Source organism: Mustelus asterias, unplaced genomic scaffold (genome assembly GCF_964213995.1).
Source record: "Mustelus asterias unplaced genomic scaffold, sMusAst1.hap1.1 HAP1_SCAFFOLD_1519, whole genome shotgun sequence".
Lineage (NCBI taxonomy): Eukaryota > Metazoa > Chordata > Chondrichthyes > Carcharhiniformes > Triakidae > Mustelus > Mustelus asterias.
Genome location: NW_027591464.1, coordinates 67,501 through 88,028, shown reverse-complemented (window position 1 = coordinate 88,028; position 20,528 = coordinate 67,501). Strand labels below are relative to the sequence as shown.

The following is a 20,528-nucleotide window of genomic DNA, read 5'->3' as shown; positions in this document are numbered from 1 at the left end:
AGGAACGAGGGGAGGGGGGGAGTGGGGGGGGGGTGGGGCGTGGGGGAGGGGGGGGGGGTGGGGGAGTGGGGGGGGGTGGGGCGTGGGGGAGGGGGGGGGTGGGGGGTGGGGCGTGGGGGAGGGGGGGTGGGGGGGGAGGGGGTACAGTGTAAGAATGAGATGGTCTCCCATTGGAGGCAGAGATGGGGAGGAAGTTCTTCTCTCAGAGTAACCCTCAATGACGCTACGAGAGATCGGTTAGTCTGCGGAATGCTCTCCCCCAGGGAGCAGTGGGGGGATGGGGAGGGGGAGGGTCACTGAATATATTCATTTGGGTCGACACTCGGGCACGGGGCAGGGGGTTATGGTGAGGGGCAAACGCTACAGTGGAGTTTTAGCCCCAATCAGATCAGCCGTGATCTTATAGAATGGAGCAGGCTAGAGGGGCTGAGTGGCCTCACTCCCCCCTCCTAACCCTTCTGTGAGGGAGCCCGTGGTTGGAGGCAGGAGCGAGGGGTGGGGTTCGAGGTGAGGGGGACGAGGGGAGGGTGCTGAGGAATAAAGGGATGAGGGGGAGGCGAGTGAAGGTGGCTGAGGGTCAGGGAGGAGGAAAGTGAGGGAGGGAAGGGATTGAGGGTGGGGGGGGGTTGAGGGGGACACGGAGGTCGGGGGGGGGGGCGGTGAGGGGGGGCACCTACCTGTGTTATAGTATTTCCCCAGGCTGTTGCTGTAGCTGTAACTGCGATCCAACCCACACGCACCTGGGAGAGACAGACAGAGAGAGACAGAGAGAGACAGAGAGAGACAGACAGAGAGAGACAGAGAGAGACAGAGAGAGACAGAGAGAGACAGAGAGAGAGACAGCGAGAGAGACAGAGAGACAGCGAGAGAGAGAGAGAGAGAGAGACAGAGACAGAGAGACAGCGAGAGAGAGAGACAGCAAGAGACAGAGAGAGAGACACAGACAGAGAGAGAGAGACAGAGAGAGAGAGACAGAGAGAGAGAGACAGAGAGAGAGAGACAGAGAGAGAGAGAGAGACAGGGAGAGAGAGACAGAGACAGACAGAGAGAGAGAGAGAAGACAGGGAGAGAGAGACGGAGACAGACAGCAAGAGTTAGTGAGGGAGGAGGAAAGAGATGGTGGGAGCGAGATAGAGAGAGAGAGAAAAGCAGAAAGAAATGGGAGAGGGAACAAAGGGAGAGCAGGAAAGAGGGTAGAGAGGGGGAACAGGGGTAGAGAGGGGGAACAGGGGTAGAGAGGGGGAACAGGGGTAGAGAGGGGGAACAGGGGTAGAGAGGGGGAACAGGGGTAGAGAGGGGGAACAGGGGTAGAGAGGGGAACAGGGGTAGAGAGGGGAACAGGGGTAGAGAGGGGGAACAGGGGTAGAGAGGGGGAACAGGGGTAGAGAGGGGGAACAGGGGTAGAGAGGGGGAACAGGGGTAGAGAGGGGGAACAGGGGTAGAGAGGGGGAACAGGGGTAGAGAGGGGGAACAGGGGTAGAGAGGGGGAACAGGGGTAGAGAGGGGGAACAGGGGTAGAGAGGGGGAACAGGGGTAGAGAGGGGGAACAGGGGTAGAGAGGGGGAACAGGGGTAGAGAGGGGGAACAGGGGTAGAGAGGGGGAACAGGGGTAGAGAGGGGGAACAGGGGTAGAGAGGGGGAACAGGGGTAGAGAGGGGGAACAGGGGTAGAGAGGGGGAACAGGGGTAGAGAGGGGGAACAGGGGTAGAGAGGGGGAACAGGGGTAGAGAGGGGGAACAGGGGTAGAGAGGGGGAACAGGGGTAGAGAGGGGAACAGGGATAGAGAGGGGGAACAGAGGAGAGAGCGTCAAGAGATGGTCAGATAGAATCAGATGGGAGAAAGAGAGAGAGAGATAGAGAAAACGTTCAGACACGGAGGGAAAGAGGTAGCGACAGAGTGGGGGCATTGGGAGAAGAGATATGGTCAACACTTAGATCAACAAATATCCCAAAGGTCCCTCTACACTGTCCCCCATCAAACACTCCCAGGACAGGTACAGCACGGGGTTAGATACAGAGTAAAGCACCCTCTACACTGTCCCCCATCAAACACTCCCAGGACAGGTACAGCACGGGGTTAGATACAGAGTAAAGCTCCCTCTACACTGTCCCCCATCAAACACTCCCAGGACAGGTACAGCACGGGGTTAGATACAGAGTAAAGCTCCCTCTACACTGTCCCCCATCAAACACTCCAGGACAGGTACAGCACGGGGTTAGATACAGAGTAAAGCTCCCTCTACACTGTCCCCCATCAAACACTCCCAGGACAGGTACAGCACGGGGTTAGATACAGAGTAAAGTTCCCTCTACACTGTCCCCCATCAAACACTCCCAGGACAGGTACAGCACGGGGTTAGATACAGAGTAAAGCTCCCTCTACACTGTCCCCCATCAAACACTCCCAGGACAGGTACAGCACGGGGTTAGATACAGAGTAAAGCTCCCTCTACACTGTCCCCATCAAACACTCCCAGGACAGGTACAGCACGGGGTTAGATACAGAGTAAAGCTCCCTCTACACTGTCCCCCATCAAACACTCCCAGGACAGGTACAGCATGGGGTTAGATACAGAGTAAAGCTCCCTCTACACTGTCCCCCATCAAACACTCCCAGGACAGGTACAGCACGGGGTTAGATACAGAGTAAAGCTCCCTCTACACTGTCCCCATCAAACACTCCCAGGACAGGTACAGCATGGGGTTAGATACAGAGTAAAGCTCCCTCTACACTGTCCCCCATCAAACACTCCCAGGACAGGTACAGCATGGGGTTAGATACAGAGTAAAGCTCCCTCTACACTGTCCCCCATCAAACACTCCCAGGACAGGTACAGCATGGGGTTAGATACAGAGTAAAGCTCCCTCTACACTGTCCCCCATCAAACACTCCCAGGACAGGTACAGCATGGGGTTAGATACAGAGTAAAGCTCCCTCTACACTGTCCCCCATCAAACACTCCCAGGACAGGTACAGCATGGGGTTAGATACAGAGTAAAGCTCCCTCTACACTGTCCCCCGTCAAACACACCCAGGACAGGTACAGCACGGGGTTAGATACAGAGTAAAGCCCCCTCTACACTGTCCCCCATCAAACACTCCCAGGACAGGTACAGCACAGGGATAGATACAGAGTAAAGCTCCCTCTACACTGTCCCCATCAAACACTCCCAGGACAGGTACAGCTTGGGGTTAGATACAGAGTAAAGCTCCCTCACCACTGTCCCCATCAAACACTCCCAGGACAGGTACAGCACGGGGTTAGATACAGAGTAAAGCCCCCTCTACACTGTCCCCATCAAACACACCCAGGACAGGTACCGCACGGGGTTAGATACAGAGTAAAGCTCCCTCTACACTGTCCCCATCAAACACTCCCAAGACAGGTACAGCACGGGGTTAGATACAGAGTAAAGCTCCCTCTACACTGTCCCCATCAAACACTCCCAGGACAGGTACAGCACAGGGATAGATACAGAGTAAAGCTCCCTCTACACTGTCCCCCATCAAACTCTCCCGGGACAGGTACAGCACAGGGTTAGATACAGAGCAAAGCTCCCTCTACACTGTCCCCATCAAACACTCCCAGGACAGGTACAGCACGGGGTTAGATACAGAGTAAAGCTCCCTCTACACTGTCTCCATCAAACACTCCCAGAACAGGTACAGCACGGGGATAGATACAGGGTAAAGCTCCCTCTGCACTATCCCCATCAAACACTCCAGGACAGGTACAGCCAAAGGTAGTTGGGAGAATGTGGGACTCACTCCCACAGGGAGTGGGGGAGAATGTGGGACTCGCTCCCACAAGGAGTGGGGGGAGATTGCGGGACTCACTCCCATGGGGAGTGGGGGAGAATGTGGGACTCACTCCCACGGGGGGAGCGGGGGAGAATGTGGGACTCACTCCCACGGGGAATGGGGGAGAATGTGGGACTCGCTCCCACGGGGGGTGCAGGGGTGAATGTGGGACTCACTCCCACGGGAGGGCTTGGGGGGAGAATGTGGGACTCACTCCCACGGGAGGGGGGAGCGTGAGGAGAATGGGGGATTCGCTCCCGTGGGGGAGAATGTGGGACTTGCTCCCACGGGGGGAGTGGGGGAGAATGTGGGACTCGCTCCCACGGGGATAGGGGAAGAATGTGGGTCTTGCTCCCACGGGGGGAGTGGGGGAGAATGTGGGACTCGCTCCCACGGGGAGAGGGGAAGAATGTGGGTCTTGCTCCCACGGGGGGAGAATGTGGGACTCGCTTCCACGGGGGGACTGGGGGGAGAATGTGGGACTCGCTCCCGCGGGGTGAGAGGGGGAGAATGTGGGACTCGCTCCCGCGGGGAATGGGGGAGAATGTGGGACTCGCTGAGAATCGAGGCACATTACTGATGCCTTCCATCCTCTGCTCATCAGGACAAACGTGGGAATGCTAAATTTCAAAATCTCAGGACTATCCGTGCTACCGGATGCGATGGTGCTGATTGGTTGACCGGTGGATTCCGATTGTCTGAGGCGTTGCCGTGGAGAGAGCCACGGGGATCTACCGGCTCCCCTCGATCCCGGGTGATTATAAAAGAAAGTGCCGGAGAGGCTTGAACAAATTCCTTTTGTTTGCGGAGCACGGATCGGTGTGTATGTACATGGAGGCACTTCGAGCGAGCATAAATGAGCCACATTATGAGTGCCACTGATGATTATCTAAATTGGTTGTTCGTGTAGCTATTGGCGCACTCAGGGTTGTTCAGTTCATTGCTAGAAGTGACGTATGTTCATGGGGGGGTGCTTTACTCTGCAAAAATATGATCAAGTCTTGCTCGTTTTTTTGAGCTTATGGTTTCCCATTGCGGCACACCAACCCTTCACTCCTATGTTGCCAGAGTTTGAAAGTTGGCCTTCGTCCTGATGAGTGCAAGGTGTAAAAGTTTGGCAATGTTGTTCTTTTTTCTTTCGCTGATATCTGGACAAATGTGAGGTAATGCATTCTGGAAGGTCTAATACAGATAGGAAATATACAGTAAATGGCAGAACCCTTAAGAGTATTGAGAGACAGAGGGATCTGGGCGTACAGGTACACAGGTCACTGAAAGTGGCAATGCAGGTGGAGAAGGTAGTCAAGAAGGCATACGGCATGCTTGCCTTCATCGGCCAGGGCATTGAGTTTAAAAATTGGCAAGCCATGTTGCAGTTTTATAGAACCTTAGTTAGGCCGCACTTGGAATATTGTGTTCAATTCTGGTCGCCACATTACTAGAAGGATGTGGAGGCTTTGGAGAGGGGACAGAAAAGATTTACCAGGATGTTGCCTGGTATGGAGGGCATTAGCTACGAGGAGAGGTTGGAGAAACCTGGTTTGTTCTCACTGGAGCGACGGAGGTTGAGGGGAGACCTGATAGAAGTCTACAAGATTATGAGGGGCATGGACAGAGTGGATAGTCAGAAGCTTTTCCCCAGGGTGGAAGAGTCAATTACTCGGGGGCATTGGTTTAAGGTGCGAGGGGCAAGGTTTAAAGGAGATGTACGAGGCAGATTTTTTACACAGAGGGTGGTGGGTGCCTGGAACTCGCTGCCAGGGGAGGTAGTGGAAGCGGATACGATATTGACTTAAAGTTTATTTATTAGTCACAAGTAAGGCTTACATTAACGCTGCAATGAAGTTACTGTGAAATTTCCCTAGTCGCCACAGTCCGGCGCCTGTTCGGGCCAATGCAACTAACCAGCACGTCTTTCAGACTGTGGGAGGAAACCGGAGCACCCGGAGGAAACCCACGCAGACACGGGGAGAATGTGCAAACTCGGGCGGCACGGTAGCACAGTGGTTAGCACTGCTGCTTCACAGCTCCAGGGTCCCGGGTTCGATTCCCGGCTCGGGTCACTGTCTGTGTGGAGTTTGCACATTCTCCTCGTGTCTGCGTGGGTTTCCTCCGGGTGCTCCGGTTTCCTCCCACAGTCCAAAGATGTGCGGGTTAGGTTGATTGGCCAGGTTAAAAATTATCCCTTAGAGTCCTGGGATGCGTAGGTTGGAGGGATTAGCGGGTAAAATGTGTGGGGGTAGGGCCTGGGTGGGATTGTGGTCGGTGCAGACTCGATGGGCCGAATGGCCTCCTTCTGCACTGTAGGGTTTCTATGTTTCTATGTTTCCACACAGACAGTGACCCAAGCCGGGAATCGAACCCGGGACCCTGGCACTGTGAAGCAGCAGTGCTAACCCACTGTGCTACCGTGCCATTCTAAAGGGGCATCTTGACAAATACCTGAATAGGATGGGAATAGAGGGATATGGTCCTCGGAAGGGTAGGGGGTTTTAGTTCAGACGGGCAGCACGGTCGGTGCAGGCTTGGAGGGCCGAAGGGCCTGTTCCTGTGCTGTAATTTTCTTTGCTCTTTGTTGATGTTCAAGGGAAATTTGAAGAACTGGTTGTGGGAAGAGAGAGAGAGAGAGAGAGCACGGGGAAGCAACACTGAGTTCTGGGATCAGACGTGGTCTTTGCTAGCTGGCGAAGCAAGCCCAGAGGGGCTGAATGGCCTCCTCCCCCCCCTGTTCCTCATTTGCTTTTCCCTTACCAAGGTCGTTAGGCTTGGGGCTGTGTTTCCAGTCCGCTGGGAGGGTTGCGTTGCTCTCAAAGCTCCCAGTTCCCGATCTTTCCTTTTCCAGATTCTTCTTCTTGGCAAAGAGCTGATTGTTGGTGGTCTGTTCGCAGCGGTGTTGAGAGGGGGGGGGGGGAAAGAGGTGAGATCTGGTCAATCTGGGAACATTACTCTCCAATACCCGCCCACCCGAGCACGCACCCAATAACGGGACCCAGAATTTAAAGTTTTAGCATCTATCTATTCATGTCACAAGTCGGCTTACATTAACACCGCAATGAAGTTACTGTGAGAATCCCCACGTCGCCACACTTCTGTTCGGGTTACGCCGAGGGAGAATTTAGCACGGCCGACGCACCCTAACCAGCACGTCTTTGGACACTAAGAGGAGGCCTAGTGGTATTATCACTAGACTATTAATCCGGAAACTCAGCTAATGTTCTGGGGGACCCGGGTTCGAATCCCCGCCACGGCAGATGGTGGAATTTGAATTCAATAAAAAGTATCTGGAATTAAGAATCTACTGATGACCCATTGTCAGAAAAACCCATCTGGTTCCCTTTAAGGAAGGAAATCTGCCGTCCTTACCCCGGTCTGGCCTACATGTGACTCCAGAGCCACAGCAATGTGGTCGACTCTCAACTGCCCTCCAAGGGCAACTAGGGATGGGCAATAAATGCTGGACCCAGCCAGCGACGCCCATGTCCCACGAATCAATTTTTTAAAATTAGCATGGCCAATCCACCTAACCCGCACATCTTTGGACACTAAGGGGCAATTTAGCATGGCCAATCCCCCTAACCCGCACATCTTTGGACACTAAGGGGCAATTTAGCACGGCCAATCCACCCTAACCTGCACATCTTTGGACACTAAGGGGCAATTTAGCATGGCCAATCCACCTAACCCGCACATCTTTGGGACACTAAGGGGCAATTTAGCATGGCCAATCCACCTAACCCGCACATCTTTGGGACACTAAGGGGCAATTTAGCATGGCCAATCCACCTAACTTGCACATCTTTGGGACACTAAGGGGCAATTTAGCATAGCCAATCCACCTAACCTGCACATCTTTGGACACTAAGGGGCAATTTAGCACGGCCAATCCACCTAACCCGCACATCTTTGGGACACTAAGGGGCAATTTAGCATGGCCAATCCACTAACATACACATCTTTTAGACTGTGGGAGGAAACCGGAGCACCCGGAGGAAACCCACGCCGACACGGGGAGAATGGAGACAAGGGGCGGCACGGTGGCACAGTGGTTAGCACTGCTGCTTCACAGCTCCAGGGACCTGGGTTCGATTCCCGGCTTGGGTCACTGTCTGTGTGGAGTTTGCACATTCTCCTCGTGTCTGCGTGGGTTTCCTCCGGGTGCTCTGGTTTCCTCCCACAGTCCAAAGATGTGCGGGTTAGGTTGATTGGCCATGCTAAAATTGCCCTTAGTGTCCTGAGATGCGTAGGTTAGAGGGATTAGTGGGTAAAATATGTAGGGATATGGGGGTAGGGCCTGGGTGGGATTGTGGTCTGTGCAGACTCGATGGGCCGAATGGCCTCTTTCTGCACTGTAGGGTTTCTATGATGATTCTATGAACGTGCAAACTCCACACAGGCTGTCACCCAAGCCGGGAATCGAACCCTGGCGCTTGAGGCAGCAGTGCAAACCACTGGGAAGGGTTAAGATTGGGGGAATGTGTTAAGATTGGGGGGAATGGGATAAGATTGGGGATGGGATAAGATTGGGGATGGGATAAGATTGGGGGAATGGATTAAGATTGGGGAAATGGGTTATGATTGGGGGGACTGGGTTAAGATTGGGGGGACTGGGTTAAGATTGGGGGGACTGGGTTAAGATTGGAGGGAATGGGTTAACATTGAGGGAACGGGTTAAGATTGGCGAATGGTTAAGATTGGGGGTGGGTTAAGATCGGGGAATGGGTTAAGATCGGGGAACGGGTTGAGATTGGGGGAACGGGTTGAGATTGGGGGAACGGGTTGAGATTGGGGGAATGGGTTGAGATTGGGGGGAATGGGTTGAGATTGAAGGGAATGGGTTGAGATTGGGGGGGATGGGTTGAGATTGGGGGGAATGGGTTGAGATTGGGGAGAATGGGTTGAGATTGAAGGGAATGGGTTGAGATTGGGGGGAATGGGTTGAGATTGGGGGAATGGGTTGAGACTGGGGAGGGAATGGGTTAAGATTGGGGGGGAATGGGTTAAGATTGGGGGGGAATGGGTTAAGATTGGGGGGAATGGGTTAAGATTGTGGGGGAATGGGTTAAGATTGGGGGGAATGGGTTAAGATTGGGGGGGAATGGGTTGAGATTGGGGGAATGGGTTGAGACTGGGGAGGGAATGGGTTAAGATTGTGGGGGAATGGGTTAAGATTGGGGGGAATGGGTTAAGATTGTGGGGGAATGGGTTAAGATTGTGGGGGAATGGGTTAAGATTGGGGGGGAATGGGTTGAGATTGTGAGGAATGGGTTAAGATTGGGGGGGAATGGGTTGAGAGTGGGGAATGGGTTGAGATTGGGGGAATGGGTTCAGATTGTGGGGGAATGGGTTAAGATTGGGGGGAATGGGTTAAGATTGGGGATTGGGTTAAGACTGGAGCCCTGGATTACCAGGTCCAGTGACAATATCATTTCCCGACCGTATCCTCACCAATGGGTGGAGAAACTCTCCAGCCTTTAACTGGGCCTCATCCTTCCCGTGCCTGAATTCAAATGCCTTATGAACCCCCCCCCCGCCGATCCCCAATGTTTTGCATTGTTCTGGAACATTCCTCCCCCCTCCCCCTATTCTGCAGTGGTAAAATTGGAAGGGTATGTACTCTTACCTTGATGGAACTGATCCTGTCATGGTTGTTGGGTAGATGTGGTGGAGGAGGCGGGCTCGGCCTGTACTGGGACAGCGTGTGGTAACTGGGGTTGGCATAATAATGGACGTAGCTTTGCGGCACATCTGGGGATGAGAGGTCAATAAGGAGTCAAGGTCAAGCAAGAGGAGGGTGGGCGAGAAGTGGATTTGAGAGACTCAAAGACCACACACAGAGGCACGCACAAATCCACGACGTTGGGGACCACCTTCACTGGCACCAGAAGGTACTGAGCCCATTCCACCCTCTTACAGAAAACAAAAACAGCTTGCATTTCTATAGCGCCCATTACCAATCCACAGGATGCCCCAGAATGTTTGGCAATGGTTTGTGTTATGTCGGAAAATCTGCAGCCAGCTTAGAAGCAGCAAGATCCCACAAACAGAATTCGATGGTGAACATTTTTTTTTACAAGGCTTGGCAGTTAACAGACCTCTGATGCATTCTCCTTAGAAACACCTCCACCAATCATAAACTACTTGCCAACCAATCAGTAACCTTCACTCCTGCAGTACACAATGTTTTTTTTGAGATTTACGATTTTTACCAATCCGACATGGTGAAAAGGTTTGACAGGATGTTTCTCTTTCTCCAACAAAACTCAAATATTAATTTCATTTTTGAGAAAGTGGCTGCCCTGGGAGTACTTGGGAAGAGGGGAGACGGAGTTTTACTCTGTATCTAACCCTGTGCTGTATCTGTCCTGGGAGTGTTTGATGGGGGATAGTGTAGAGGGAGCTTTACTCTGTATCTAACCCCGTGCTGTACCTGTCCTGGGAGTGTTTGATGGGGGATAGTGTAGAGGGAGCTTTACTCTGTATCTAACCCCGTGCTGTACCTGTCCTGGGAGTGTTTGATGGGGGACAGTGTAGAGGGAGCTTTACTCTGTATTTAACCCCGTGCTGTACCTGTCCTGGGAGTGTTTGATGGGGACAGTGTAGAGGGAGCTTTACTCTGTATCTAACCCCATGCTGTACCTGTCCTGGGAGTGTTTGATGGGGACAGTGTAGAGGGAGCTTTACTCTGTATCTAACCCCGTGCTGTACCTGTCCTGGGAGTGTTTGATGGGGACAGTGTAGAGGGAGCTTTACTCTGTATCTAACCCCATGCTGTACCTGTCCTGGGAGTGTTTGATGGGGACAGTGTAGAGGGAGCTTTACTCTGTATCTAACCCCGTGCTGTACCTGTCCTGGGAGTGTTTGATGGGGGACAGTGTAGAGGGAGCTTTACTCTGTATCTAACCCCGTGCTGTACCTGTCCTGGGAGTGTTTGATGGGGACAGTGTAGAGGGAGCTTTACTCTGTATTGAATCCGGTGTTGTACCTGCCCTGGGAGTGTTTGATAGGGACAGTATAAAGGGAGCTAAACCCTGTATCTAACCCCGTGCGGTACCTGTCCTGGGAGTGTTTAATGGGGGACAGTGCAGAGGGCTTTACTCTGTATCTAACCTCGTGCTGTACCTGTCCTGGGAGTGTTTGATTGGGACAGTGTAGAGCGAGATTTACTCTGTATCTAACCCTGTGCTGTACCTGTCCTGGGAGTGTTTGATGGGGGACAGTGTAGAGGGAGCTTTACTCTGTATCTAACCCTGTGCTGTACCTGTCCTGGGAGTGTTTGATGGGGGACAGTGTAGAGGGAGCTTTACTCTGTATCCAACCCCGTGCTGTCCCTGTCCTGGGAGTGTCTGATGGGGACAGTGTAGAGGGAGGTTTATATAAGAACATAGGAACATCAGAAATAGGAGCAGGAGTAGGCCATCTGGCCCCTCGAGCCTGCCCCGCCATTCAATAAGATCATGACTGATCTGAAGTGGATCAGTTCCACTTACCCGCCTGATCCCTATAACCCCTAATTCCCTTACCAATCAGGAATCCATCTATCCGTGATTTAAACAGATTCAACGAGGTAGCCTCCACCACTTCAGTGGGCAGAGAATTCCAGAGATTCACCACCCTCTGAGAGAAGAAGTTCCTCCTCAACTCTGTCCTAAACTGACCCCCCTTTATTTTGAGGCTGTGCCCTCTAGTTCTAGCTTCCTTTCTAAGTGGAAAGAATCTCTCCACCTCTACCCTATCCAGCCCCTTCATTATCTTGTCACCTTGTCTTATCTTGAGCTTTACTCTGTATCTAACCCTGTGCTGTCCCTGTCCTGGGAGTGTTTGATGGGGGACAGTGTAGAGGGAGCTTTACTCTGTATCTAACCCCGTGCTGTGCCTGTCCTGGGAGTGTTTGATGGGGACAGTGTCGAGGGAGCTTTACTCTGTATCTTACCCCGTGCTGTCCCTGTCCTGGGAGTGTTTGATGGGGACAGTGTAGAGGGAGCTTTACTCTGTATCTAACCCCGTGCTGTACCTGTCCTGGGAGTGTTTGATGTGGGACAGTGTAGAGGGAGCTTTACTCTGTATCTAACCCCATGCTGTACCTGTCCTGGGAGTGTTTGATGTGGGACAGTGTAGAAGGAGCTTTACTCTGTATTGAATCCGGTGTTGTACCTGCCCTGGGAGTGTTTGATAGGGACAGTATAAAGGGAGCTAAACCCTGTATCTAACCCCGTGCGGTACCTGTCCTGGGAGTGTTTAATGGGGGACAGTGCAGAGGGCTTTACTCTGTATCTAACCTCGTGCTGTACCTGTCCTGGGAGTGTTTGATTGGGACAGTGCAGAGGGCTTTACTCTGTATCTAACCCCGTGCTGTCCCTGTCCTGGGAGTGTTTGATGGGGACAGTGTAGAGGGAGCTTTACTCTGTATCTAACCCCGTGCTGTACCTGTCCTGGGAGTGTTTGATGGGGACAGTGTAGAGGGAGCTTTACTCTGTATCTAACCCCGTGCTGTGCCTGTCCTGGGAGTGTTTGATGGGGACAGTGTCGAGGGAGCTTTACTCTGTATCTTACCCCGTGCTGTCCCTGTCCTGGGAGTGTTTGATGGGGACAGTGTAGAGGGAGCTTTACTCTGTATCTAACCCCATGCTGTACCTGTCCTGGGAGTGTTTGATGTGGGACAGTGTAGAGGGAGCTTTACTCTGTATCTAACCCCATGCTGTACCTGTCCTGGGAGTGTTTGATGTGGGACAGTGTAGAAGGAGCTTTACTCTGTATCTAACCCCGTGCTGTACCTGTCCTGGGAGTGTTTGATGGGGACAGTGTAGAGGGAGCTTTACTCTGTATCTAACCCCATGCTGTACCTGTCTGGGAGTGTTTGATGGGGACAGTGTAGAGGGAGCTTTACTCTGTATCTAACCCCGTGCTGTACCTGTCCTGGGAGTGTTTGATGGGGGACAGTGTAGAGGGAGCTTTACTCTGTATCTAACCCCGTGCTGTACCTGTCCTGGGAGTGTTTGATGGGGGACAGTGTAGAGGAAGCTTTACTCTGTATCTAACCCCGTGCTGTACCTGTCCTGGGAGTGTTTGTTGGGGGACAGTGTAGAAGGAGCTTTACTCTGTATCTAACCCCGTGCTGTACCTGTCCTGGGAGTGTTTGATGGGGACAGTGTAGAAGGAGCTTTACTCTGTATCTAACCCCGTGCTGTACCTGTCCTGGGAGTGTTTGTTGGGGGACAGTGTAGAAGGAGCTTTACTCTGTATCTAACCCCGTGCTGTACCTGTCCTGGGAGTGTTTGATGGGGACAATGTAGAAGAAGCTTTACTCTGTATCTAACCCCGTGCTGTACCTGTCCTGGGAGTGTTTGATGGGGACAATGTAGAAGGAGCTTTACTCTGTATCTAACCCCGTGCTGTACCTGTCCTGGGAGTGTTTGATGGGGACAGTGTAGAGGGAGCTTTACTCTGTATCTAACCCCGTGCTGTACCTGTCCTGGGAGTGTTTGATGGGGACAGTGTAGAGGGAGCTTTACTCTGTATCTAACCCCGTGCTGTACCTGTCCTTACCTGGCACAGCGTACTCCCCGCTGGAGGTGATGGAGGCCGGTGTGTAGGTTACAGCGGGTATTCTGCTGGCTTTCCCCCGGTATTTGTATCGGAGGATGATGAAGAGGATTAGTAGGACGACCAATACTGCAAGGAGCACAATAACTCCAATGATTACCCCGAGGGAGGTCCCGTCCGTATGAGGAGCCGGCAGTATCCTGGTGGGTCTGATCTCTGGATGACAAAACCGTAACAATAAAGTGTGATCGCTCCCACAGTGCGGCGCTCCCTCAGCACTGACCCTCCCACAGTGCGGCGCTCTCTCAGCACTGACCCGCCCACAGTGCGGCACTCCCTCAGCACTGACCCTCCCACAGTGCGGCGCTCCCTCAGCACTGACCCTCCCTCAGTGCAGCACTCCCTCAGCACTGACCCTCCCACAGTGCGGTGCTCCCTCAGCACTGACCCTCCCACAGTGCGGCGCTCCCTCAGCACTGACCCTCCCACAGTGCGGCGCTCCCTCAGCACTGACCCTCCCACAGTGCAGCGCTCCCTCAGCAATGACCCTCCCACAGTGCGGCTCTCCCTCAGCACTGACCCTCCCACAGGTCTTACCCGTGCAACTTCCTGTCACATGATCGCAGGTGGTGTTGTGTGGGCAGTCACAAGGTTGTCGACAGTTCTGGCCATATCTGGTGGCGGGACACACTGTGTGATGTGAAGGAAACAGGGTAGTGATTTAACGGCCATCGGAAGAACCCAAGCCTCATAACTGTGCCGACAAAACTCTCCTGACCGCCTCTCTCACCCTCCTCCCTCTCCAAAGCTGCCACCATTCCCCCTCCGTCGCTCCCCCCACATTGGACCAGACCCCGGTCTATGAGTCATAGAGATTTACAGCATGGAAACAGGCCATTCGGCCCAACGTGTCCATGTCACTCCTTTTTTTTAAACCCCTAAGCTAATCCCAGTTAGCCCATATCCCTCATCTTCCCCATGCAACTGTTTAAACGTTTTTTAAAAGACAAAATTGTACCCGCCTCTACTACTGCCTCTGGCAGCTCATTCCAGACACTCACCACCCTGTGTGTGGAAGAATTGCCCCTCTGGGCCCTTTTGTATCTCTCCCCTCTCACCTTAAACCTATGCCCTCTAGTTTTAGACTCCCCTACCTTTGGGAAAAGATATTGACTATCTAGCTGATCTGTGCCCCTCATTATTTTATAGACCTCTATAAGATCACCCCTCAGCCTCCTACGCTCCAGAGAAAAAAGTCCCAGTCTATCCAGCCTCTCCTTATAACTCAATCCATCAAGTCCCGGTAGCATCCTAGTCAATCTTTTCTGCACTCTTTCTAGTTTAATAATATCCTTTCTATAATAGGGTGAGCAGAACTGATAAGGTGCCCCATAAAAGGCTGCTGAAGAAGATTAGGGCACACGGAGTTGGGGGTAGTGTGTTAAAGTGGATTGGGGACTGGCTATCCGACAGGAAGCAAAGAGTCGGAATAAATGGGTGTTTTTCCGGTTGGAGGAAGGTAACTAGTGGCGTGCCGCAGGGATCGGTACTCGGGCCGCAACTGTTTACCATTTATATAGATGATCTGGAGGAGGGGACGGAGTGTAGGGTAACGAAGTTTGCAGACGACACAAAGATAAGTGGAAAAGTGAATCGTGTGGAGGACGGAGAAGATCTGCAGAGAGATTTGGACAGGCTGAGTGAGTGGGCGAGGATATGGCAAATGGAGTATAACGTTGAGAAATGCGAGGTTATACACTTTGGAGGAAATAATAACAAATGGGATTACTATCTCAATGGAAACAAAATTAAAACATGCTACCGTGCAAAGGGACCTGGGGGTCCTTGTGCATGAGACGCAAAAGCCCAGTCTGCAGGTACAACAGGTGATCAAGAAGGCAAATGGGATGTTGGCCTATATTGCGAGGGGGATAGAATATAAAAGCAGGGATGTCTTGATGCACCTGTACAGGGCATTGGTGAGGCCGCAGCTGGAATACTGTGTGCAGTATTGGTCCCCTTATATGAGGAAGGATATATTGGCATTGGAGGGAGTGCAGAGAAGATTCACCAGGTTGATACCGGAGATGAGGGGTTTGGATTATGAGGAGAGGCTGAGGAGATTGGGTTTGTACTCGTTGGAGTTTAGAAGGATGAGGGGGGACCTTATGGAGACTTATAAGATAATGCGGGGGCTGGATAGGGTGGAGGCGGAGAGATTCTTTCCACTTAGTAAGGAAGTTAAAACTAGAGGACACAGCCTCAAAATAAAGGGGGGTCGGTTTAAGACAGAGTTGAGGAGGAACTTCTTGTCCCAGAGGGTGGTGAATCTCTGGAATTCTCTGCCCACTGAGGTGGTGGAGGCTACCTCGCTGAATATGTTTAAAGCGCGGATGGATGGATTCCTGATCGGTAAGGGAATTAAGGGTTATGGGGATCAGGCGGGTAAGTGGTACTGATCCACGTCAGATCAGCCATGATCTTATTGAATGGCGGGGCAGGCTCGAGGGGCTAGATGGCCTACTCCTGCTCCTATTTCTTATGTTCTTATGTTCTTAACTGTACACAGTATTCCAAGTGTGGCCTTACCAATGTCTTGTACAACTTCAACAAGACGTCCCAACTCCTGTATTCAATGTTCTGACCGATGAAACCAAGCATGCTGAATGCCTTCTTCACCACTCTGTCCAACTGTGACTCCACTTTCAAGGAGCTATGAACCTGTACCCCTAGATCTCTTTGTTCATAGAAATCATAGAATCATAGAAACCCTACAATACAGAAAGAGGCCATTCGGCCCATTGAGTCTGCACCGACCACAATCCCACCCAGGCCCTACCCCCATATCCCTTCATATTTTACCCGCTAATTCCTCTAATCTACGCATCCCAGGACACTAAGGGGCAATTTTAGCATAGCCAATCAACCTAACCCACACATCTTTGGACTGTGGGAGGAAACCGGAGCACCCGGAGGAAACCCACGCAGACACGAGGAGAATGTGCAAACTCCACACAGACAGTGACCCAAGCCGGGAATCGAACCTGGGTCCCTGGAGCTGTGAAGCAGCAGTGCTAACCACTGTGCTACCGTGCAGTAATATGGCTGCAAATTGGGAGAGGGGAGTGTGCAGAGGGATCTGGGTGTCCTTGTGCATCAGTCGCTGAAGTTAAAGAAGGCAAATGATATGTTGGCCTTCATTGTGAGAGGTTTCGAGTACAGGAGCAGGGATGTGTTGTTGCAATTATACACGACCTTGGTGAGGCCACACCTAGAGTATTGTGGGCAGTTTTGGTCTCCTTTTCTGAGGAAGGATGTTCTTGCTCTCGAGGGAGTGCAGCGAAGGTTTACCAGGCTGATTCCGGGGATGGCGGGACTGATGTACGAGGAGAGATTGACGAGGTTAGGATTGTTTTCACTGGAGTTCAGACGAATGAGGGGGGGGGGATCTCATAGAGACTTATAAAATTCTAACAGGACTGGACAGGGGAGATGCAGGGAGGATGTTCCCGATGGTGGGGGGAGTCCAGAACCAGGGGGTCACAGTCTGAGGATTCGGGGGAGACCATTTAGGACGGAGGTGAGGAGACATTTCTTCACCCAAAGAGTGGTGAGCCTGTGGAATTCATTACCACAGGAAGTAGTTGATGCCAAAACATTGAATGGACTCAAGAGGCGGCTGGATATAGCACTTGGGGGGCGAATGGGGATCAAAGGTTATGGGGAGAAAGCAGGATTAGGCTATTGAGTTGGATGATCAGCCATGATGGTGATGAATGGCGGAGCAGGCTCGAAGGGCCGAATGGCCTCCTCCTGCTCCTATCTTCTATGTTTCTATGAGTAGACCATTTGGCCCATCCAGCCTGCTCTGCCTTTCAAGATGGCCGACCTTAGGCTTTGACTCCATTTTCCCACCGTATCCCATCATCCCTCGAGATCTGTCTGTCCCGCCCGAACTTAAATATATTCATCGACAGATCCTCCGGGGTGGGGTGGGGGAGGCCAATTCCAAAAGATTCGCAGACAATTCGAGATTTCTCCTCACATCTGTCCAAAATGGCCGCCACTTGCGGTGACTCCCTCCTCCCCGCCCCACGCCCACCGTGCGTTAGATTCCCGACCCAGTGGGAGACAATCTCTCAGCCCCCTCCCCCCACCCCTATCTCAGTCTCGATGAGACCTCCTTTTCTCGACTAGACAGGGTGGACCCTATCTTAAGGAAGGATATGCCAGCCGCGGAGAGGGTCCAGAGGAGGTTCACGAGATCGATCCCGGGACTGAAGACCTTGCTGTATGAGGAACAGTTGAGGACTCTGGGTCTGTACTCGATGGAGTTTAGAAGGATAGGGGGGGCGGAAATCTCACTGAAACTTCCAGAATACGGAAAGGCCTGATCGAGTGGACGTGGGGAAGATGTCTCCATTAGTGGGAGAGACAAGGACCCGAGGGCCCAGAGTAGAACCGAGATGAGGAGGAATTTCTTCAGCCAGAGGGCGGGTGAATCTGTGGAATTCATCGCCACAGAAGAGGCCGGGTCATTGGGTGTCTTTAAGACAGATAGGTTCTTGATAGGTGAGGGGGTCAAAGGTTACGGGGAAAAGGTGGGAGAAGGGGGTCAAGAAACTTACCAGCCATGGTGGAGCAGCCTCGATGGACCGAATGGCCTAATTCTGCCCCTATTTCTTATGGTCTCTCCGAGATGTCAGATGTTGTTGGTTGGGGCCCCCGGGCACACGAGACGACAGTGTGCCAGCACCCTAACGTCATCACACACGCACGGGGGGGGGGCGTTTCGGTCGGAGGGGGCTCTCGCGGGAGTCGGAAGCTCGCTTGTCGACAATCATTCGGGTAATTTCGCTGTGGGTGGGGTGGGGGGGGGGCAACTGAACTCTCCGAGGGAGGGCGTCAGGATCGCCGGAACCCTCCCCGTTACTCAGCGCCCCTCGCTCTCTTCCCACCCCCTCCCCGGCCAAGGCAGAACCTTTCCCCATGCCCGTTTCCCATTGGCTGCCTGTGGAATGGACAGCCAATCCGAAATCAGTTCCGGGGTCAAACCTACCGTGGACAGGTGAGGGCAGTGGGCAATCGAGGGGTGGTCTGGCACCCCCCCCCCACCCCTCTGCACCACCCCCCCCACCCCCACCCCTCTGCAACCCCCCCCCCCCCACCCCTCTGCAACCCCCCCCCCCACCCCCACCCCTCTGCAACCCCCCTCCCCCCACCCCTCTGCAACCCCCCTCCCCCCCCCCCCACCCCTCTGCAACCCCCCCCCCACCCCCACCCCTCTGCAACCCCCCCCCACCCCTCTGCAACCCCCCTCCCCCCACCCCCACCCCTCTGCAACCCCCCTCCCCCCACCCCTCTGCAACCCCCCTCCCCCCACCCCCACCCCTCTGCAACCCCCCTCCCCCCACCCCCACCCCTCTGCAACCCCCCTCCCCCCACCCCCACCCCTCTGCAACCCCCCTCCCCCCACCCCCACCCCTCTGCAACCCCCCTCCCCCCACCCCCACCCCTCTGCAACCCCCCTCCCCCCCACCCCCACCCCTCTGCAACCCCCCTCCCCCCACCCCTCTGCAACCCCCCTCCCCCCACCCCCACCCCTCTGCAACCCCCCTCCCCCCACCCCCACCCCTCTGCAACCCCCCTCCCCCCACCCCCACCCCTCTGCAACCGCCCCCCCCCCCCAACCACCTCCCCTCCACGCCCAACTCCCCCTACCGCCTGCACCCCCCCCACCCCTCTGCAACCCCCCCCCTCCAACCACCTCCCCTCCCAGCCCAACTCCCCCTGCCGCCTGCACCCCCTCACCCCCCACCCCTCTGCACCCCCCCTCCCCAACCACCTCCCCTCCCAGCCCAACTCCCCCTACCGCCTGCACCCCCTCACCCCCCACCCCTCTGCAACCCCCCCCCCAACCACCTCCCCTCCCAGCCCAACTCCCCCTACCCCCCGCATCCCCCTAACACGCACCCTCCCAGCCCAACTCCCCCTACCCCCCGCATCCCCCTAACACACACCCTCCCCGCCCAACTCCCCCTACCCCCCCCGCATCCGCCTAACACACACCCTCCCAGCCCAACTCCCCCTACCCCCCGCATCCCCCTAACACACACCCTCCCCGCCCAACTCCCCCTACCCCCCGCATCCCCCTAACACACACCCTCCCCGCCCAACTCCCCCTACCCCCCCGCATCCCCCTAACACACACCCTCCCCGCCCAACTCCCCCTACCCCCCCGCATCCCCCTAACACACACCCTCCCAGCCCAACTCCCCCTACCCCCCGCATCCCCCTAACACACACCCTCCCCGCCCAACTCCCCCTACCCCCCGCATCCCCCTAACACACACCCTCCCCGCCCAACTCCCCCTACCCCCCGCATCCCCCTAACACGCACCCTCCCAGCCCAACTCCCCCTACCCCCCGCATCCCCCTAACACGCACCCTCCCCGCCCAACTCCCCCTACCCCCCGCATCCCCCTAACACGCACCCTCCCAGCCCAACTCCCCCTACCCCCCGCATCCCCCTAACACGCACCCTCCCAGCCCAACTCCCCCTACTCCCTGTGTCCCCCTAACACACACCCACCCCGCCCAACTCCCCCTACCCCCCGCATCCCCCTAACACACGCCCTCCCACACCCAACTCCCCCTACCCCCCGCATCCCCCTAACACGCACCCTCCCAGCCCAACTCCCCCTACTCCCTGTGTCCCCCTAACACACACCCACCCCGCCCAACTCCCCCTACCCCCCGCATCCCCCTAACACACACCCTCCCAGCCCAACTCCCCCTACCCCCTGCATCCCCCTAACACACACCCTCCCAGCCCAACTCCCCCTACCCCCCGCATCCCCCTAACACACACCCTCCCAGCCCAACTCCCCCTACCCCCCGCATCCCCCTAACACACACCCTCCCCGCCCAACTCCCCCTACCCCCCCGCATCCCCCTAACACACACCCACCCCGCCCAACTCCCCCTACCCCCCGCATCCCCCTAACACACACCCTCCCAGCCCAACTCCCCCTACCCCCCGCATCCCCCTAACACACACCCTCCCAGCCCAACTCCCCCTACCCCCCGCATCCCCCTAACACACACCCTCCCAGCCCAACTCCCCCTACCCCCCGCATCCCCCTAACACACACCCTCCCAGCCCAACTCCCCCTACCCCCCATCC

General features: G+C 54.7%; 1 protein-coding gene across 1 annotated transcript in view; it reads right to left on the bottom strand.

Moving 5' to 3' along the window:
- Positions 1 to 677: 677 nt before the first annotated feature.
- The window catches only part of LOC144488394 (uncharacterized), a gene marked incomplete at its 3' end in the record, with an annotated part of 85,921 nt that continues 66,070 nt past the window's right edge, over positions 678 to 20,528 (bottom strand). The window contains exons 9-13 of the mRNA XM_078206467.1: positions 13,940 to 14,032; positions 13,346 to 13,558; positions 9,423 to 9,547; positions 6,554 to 6,680; positions 678 to 740 (exon numbers count right to left, since the gene is read on the bottom strand). Of these exons, the coding sequence (XP_078062593.1) occupies positions 678 to 740; positions 6,554 to 6,680; positions 9,423 to 9,547; positions 13,346 to 13,558; positions 13,940 to 14,032 (621 nt within the window). The remainder of the gene's footprint in view (positions 741 to 6,553; positions 6,681 to 9,422; positions 9,548 to 13,345; positions 13,559 to 13,939; positions 14,033 to 20,528) is intronic.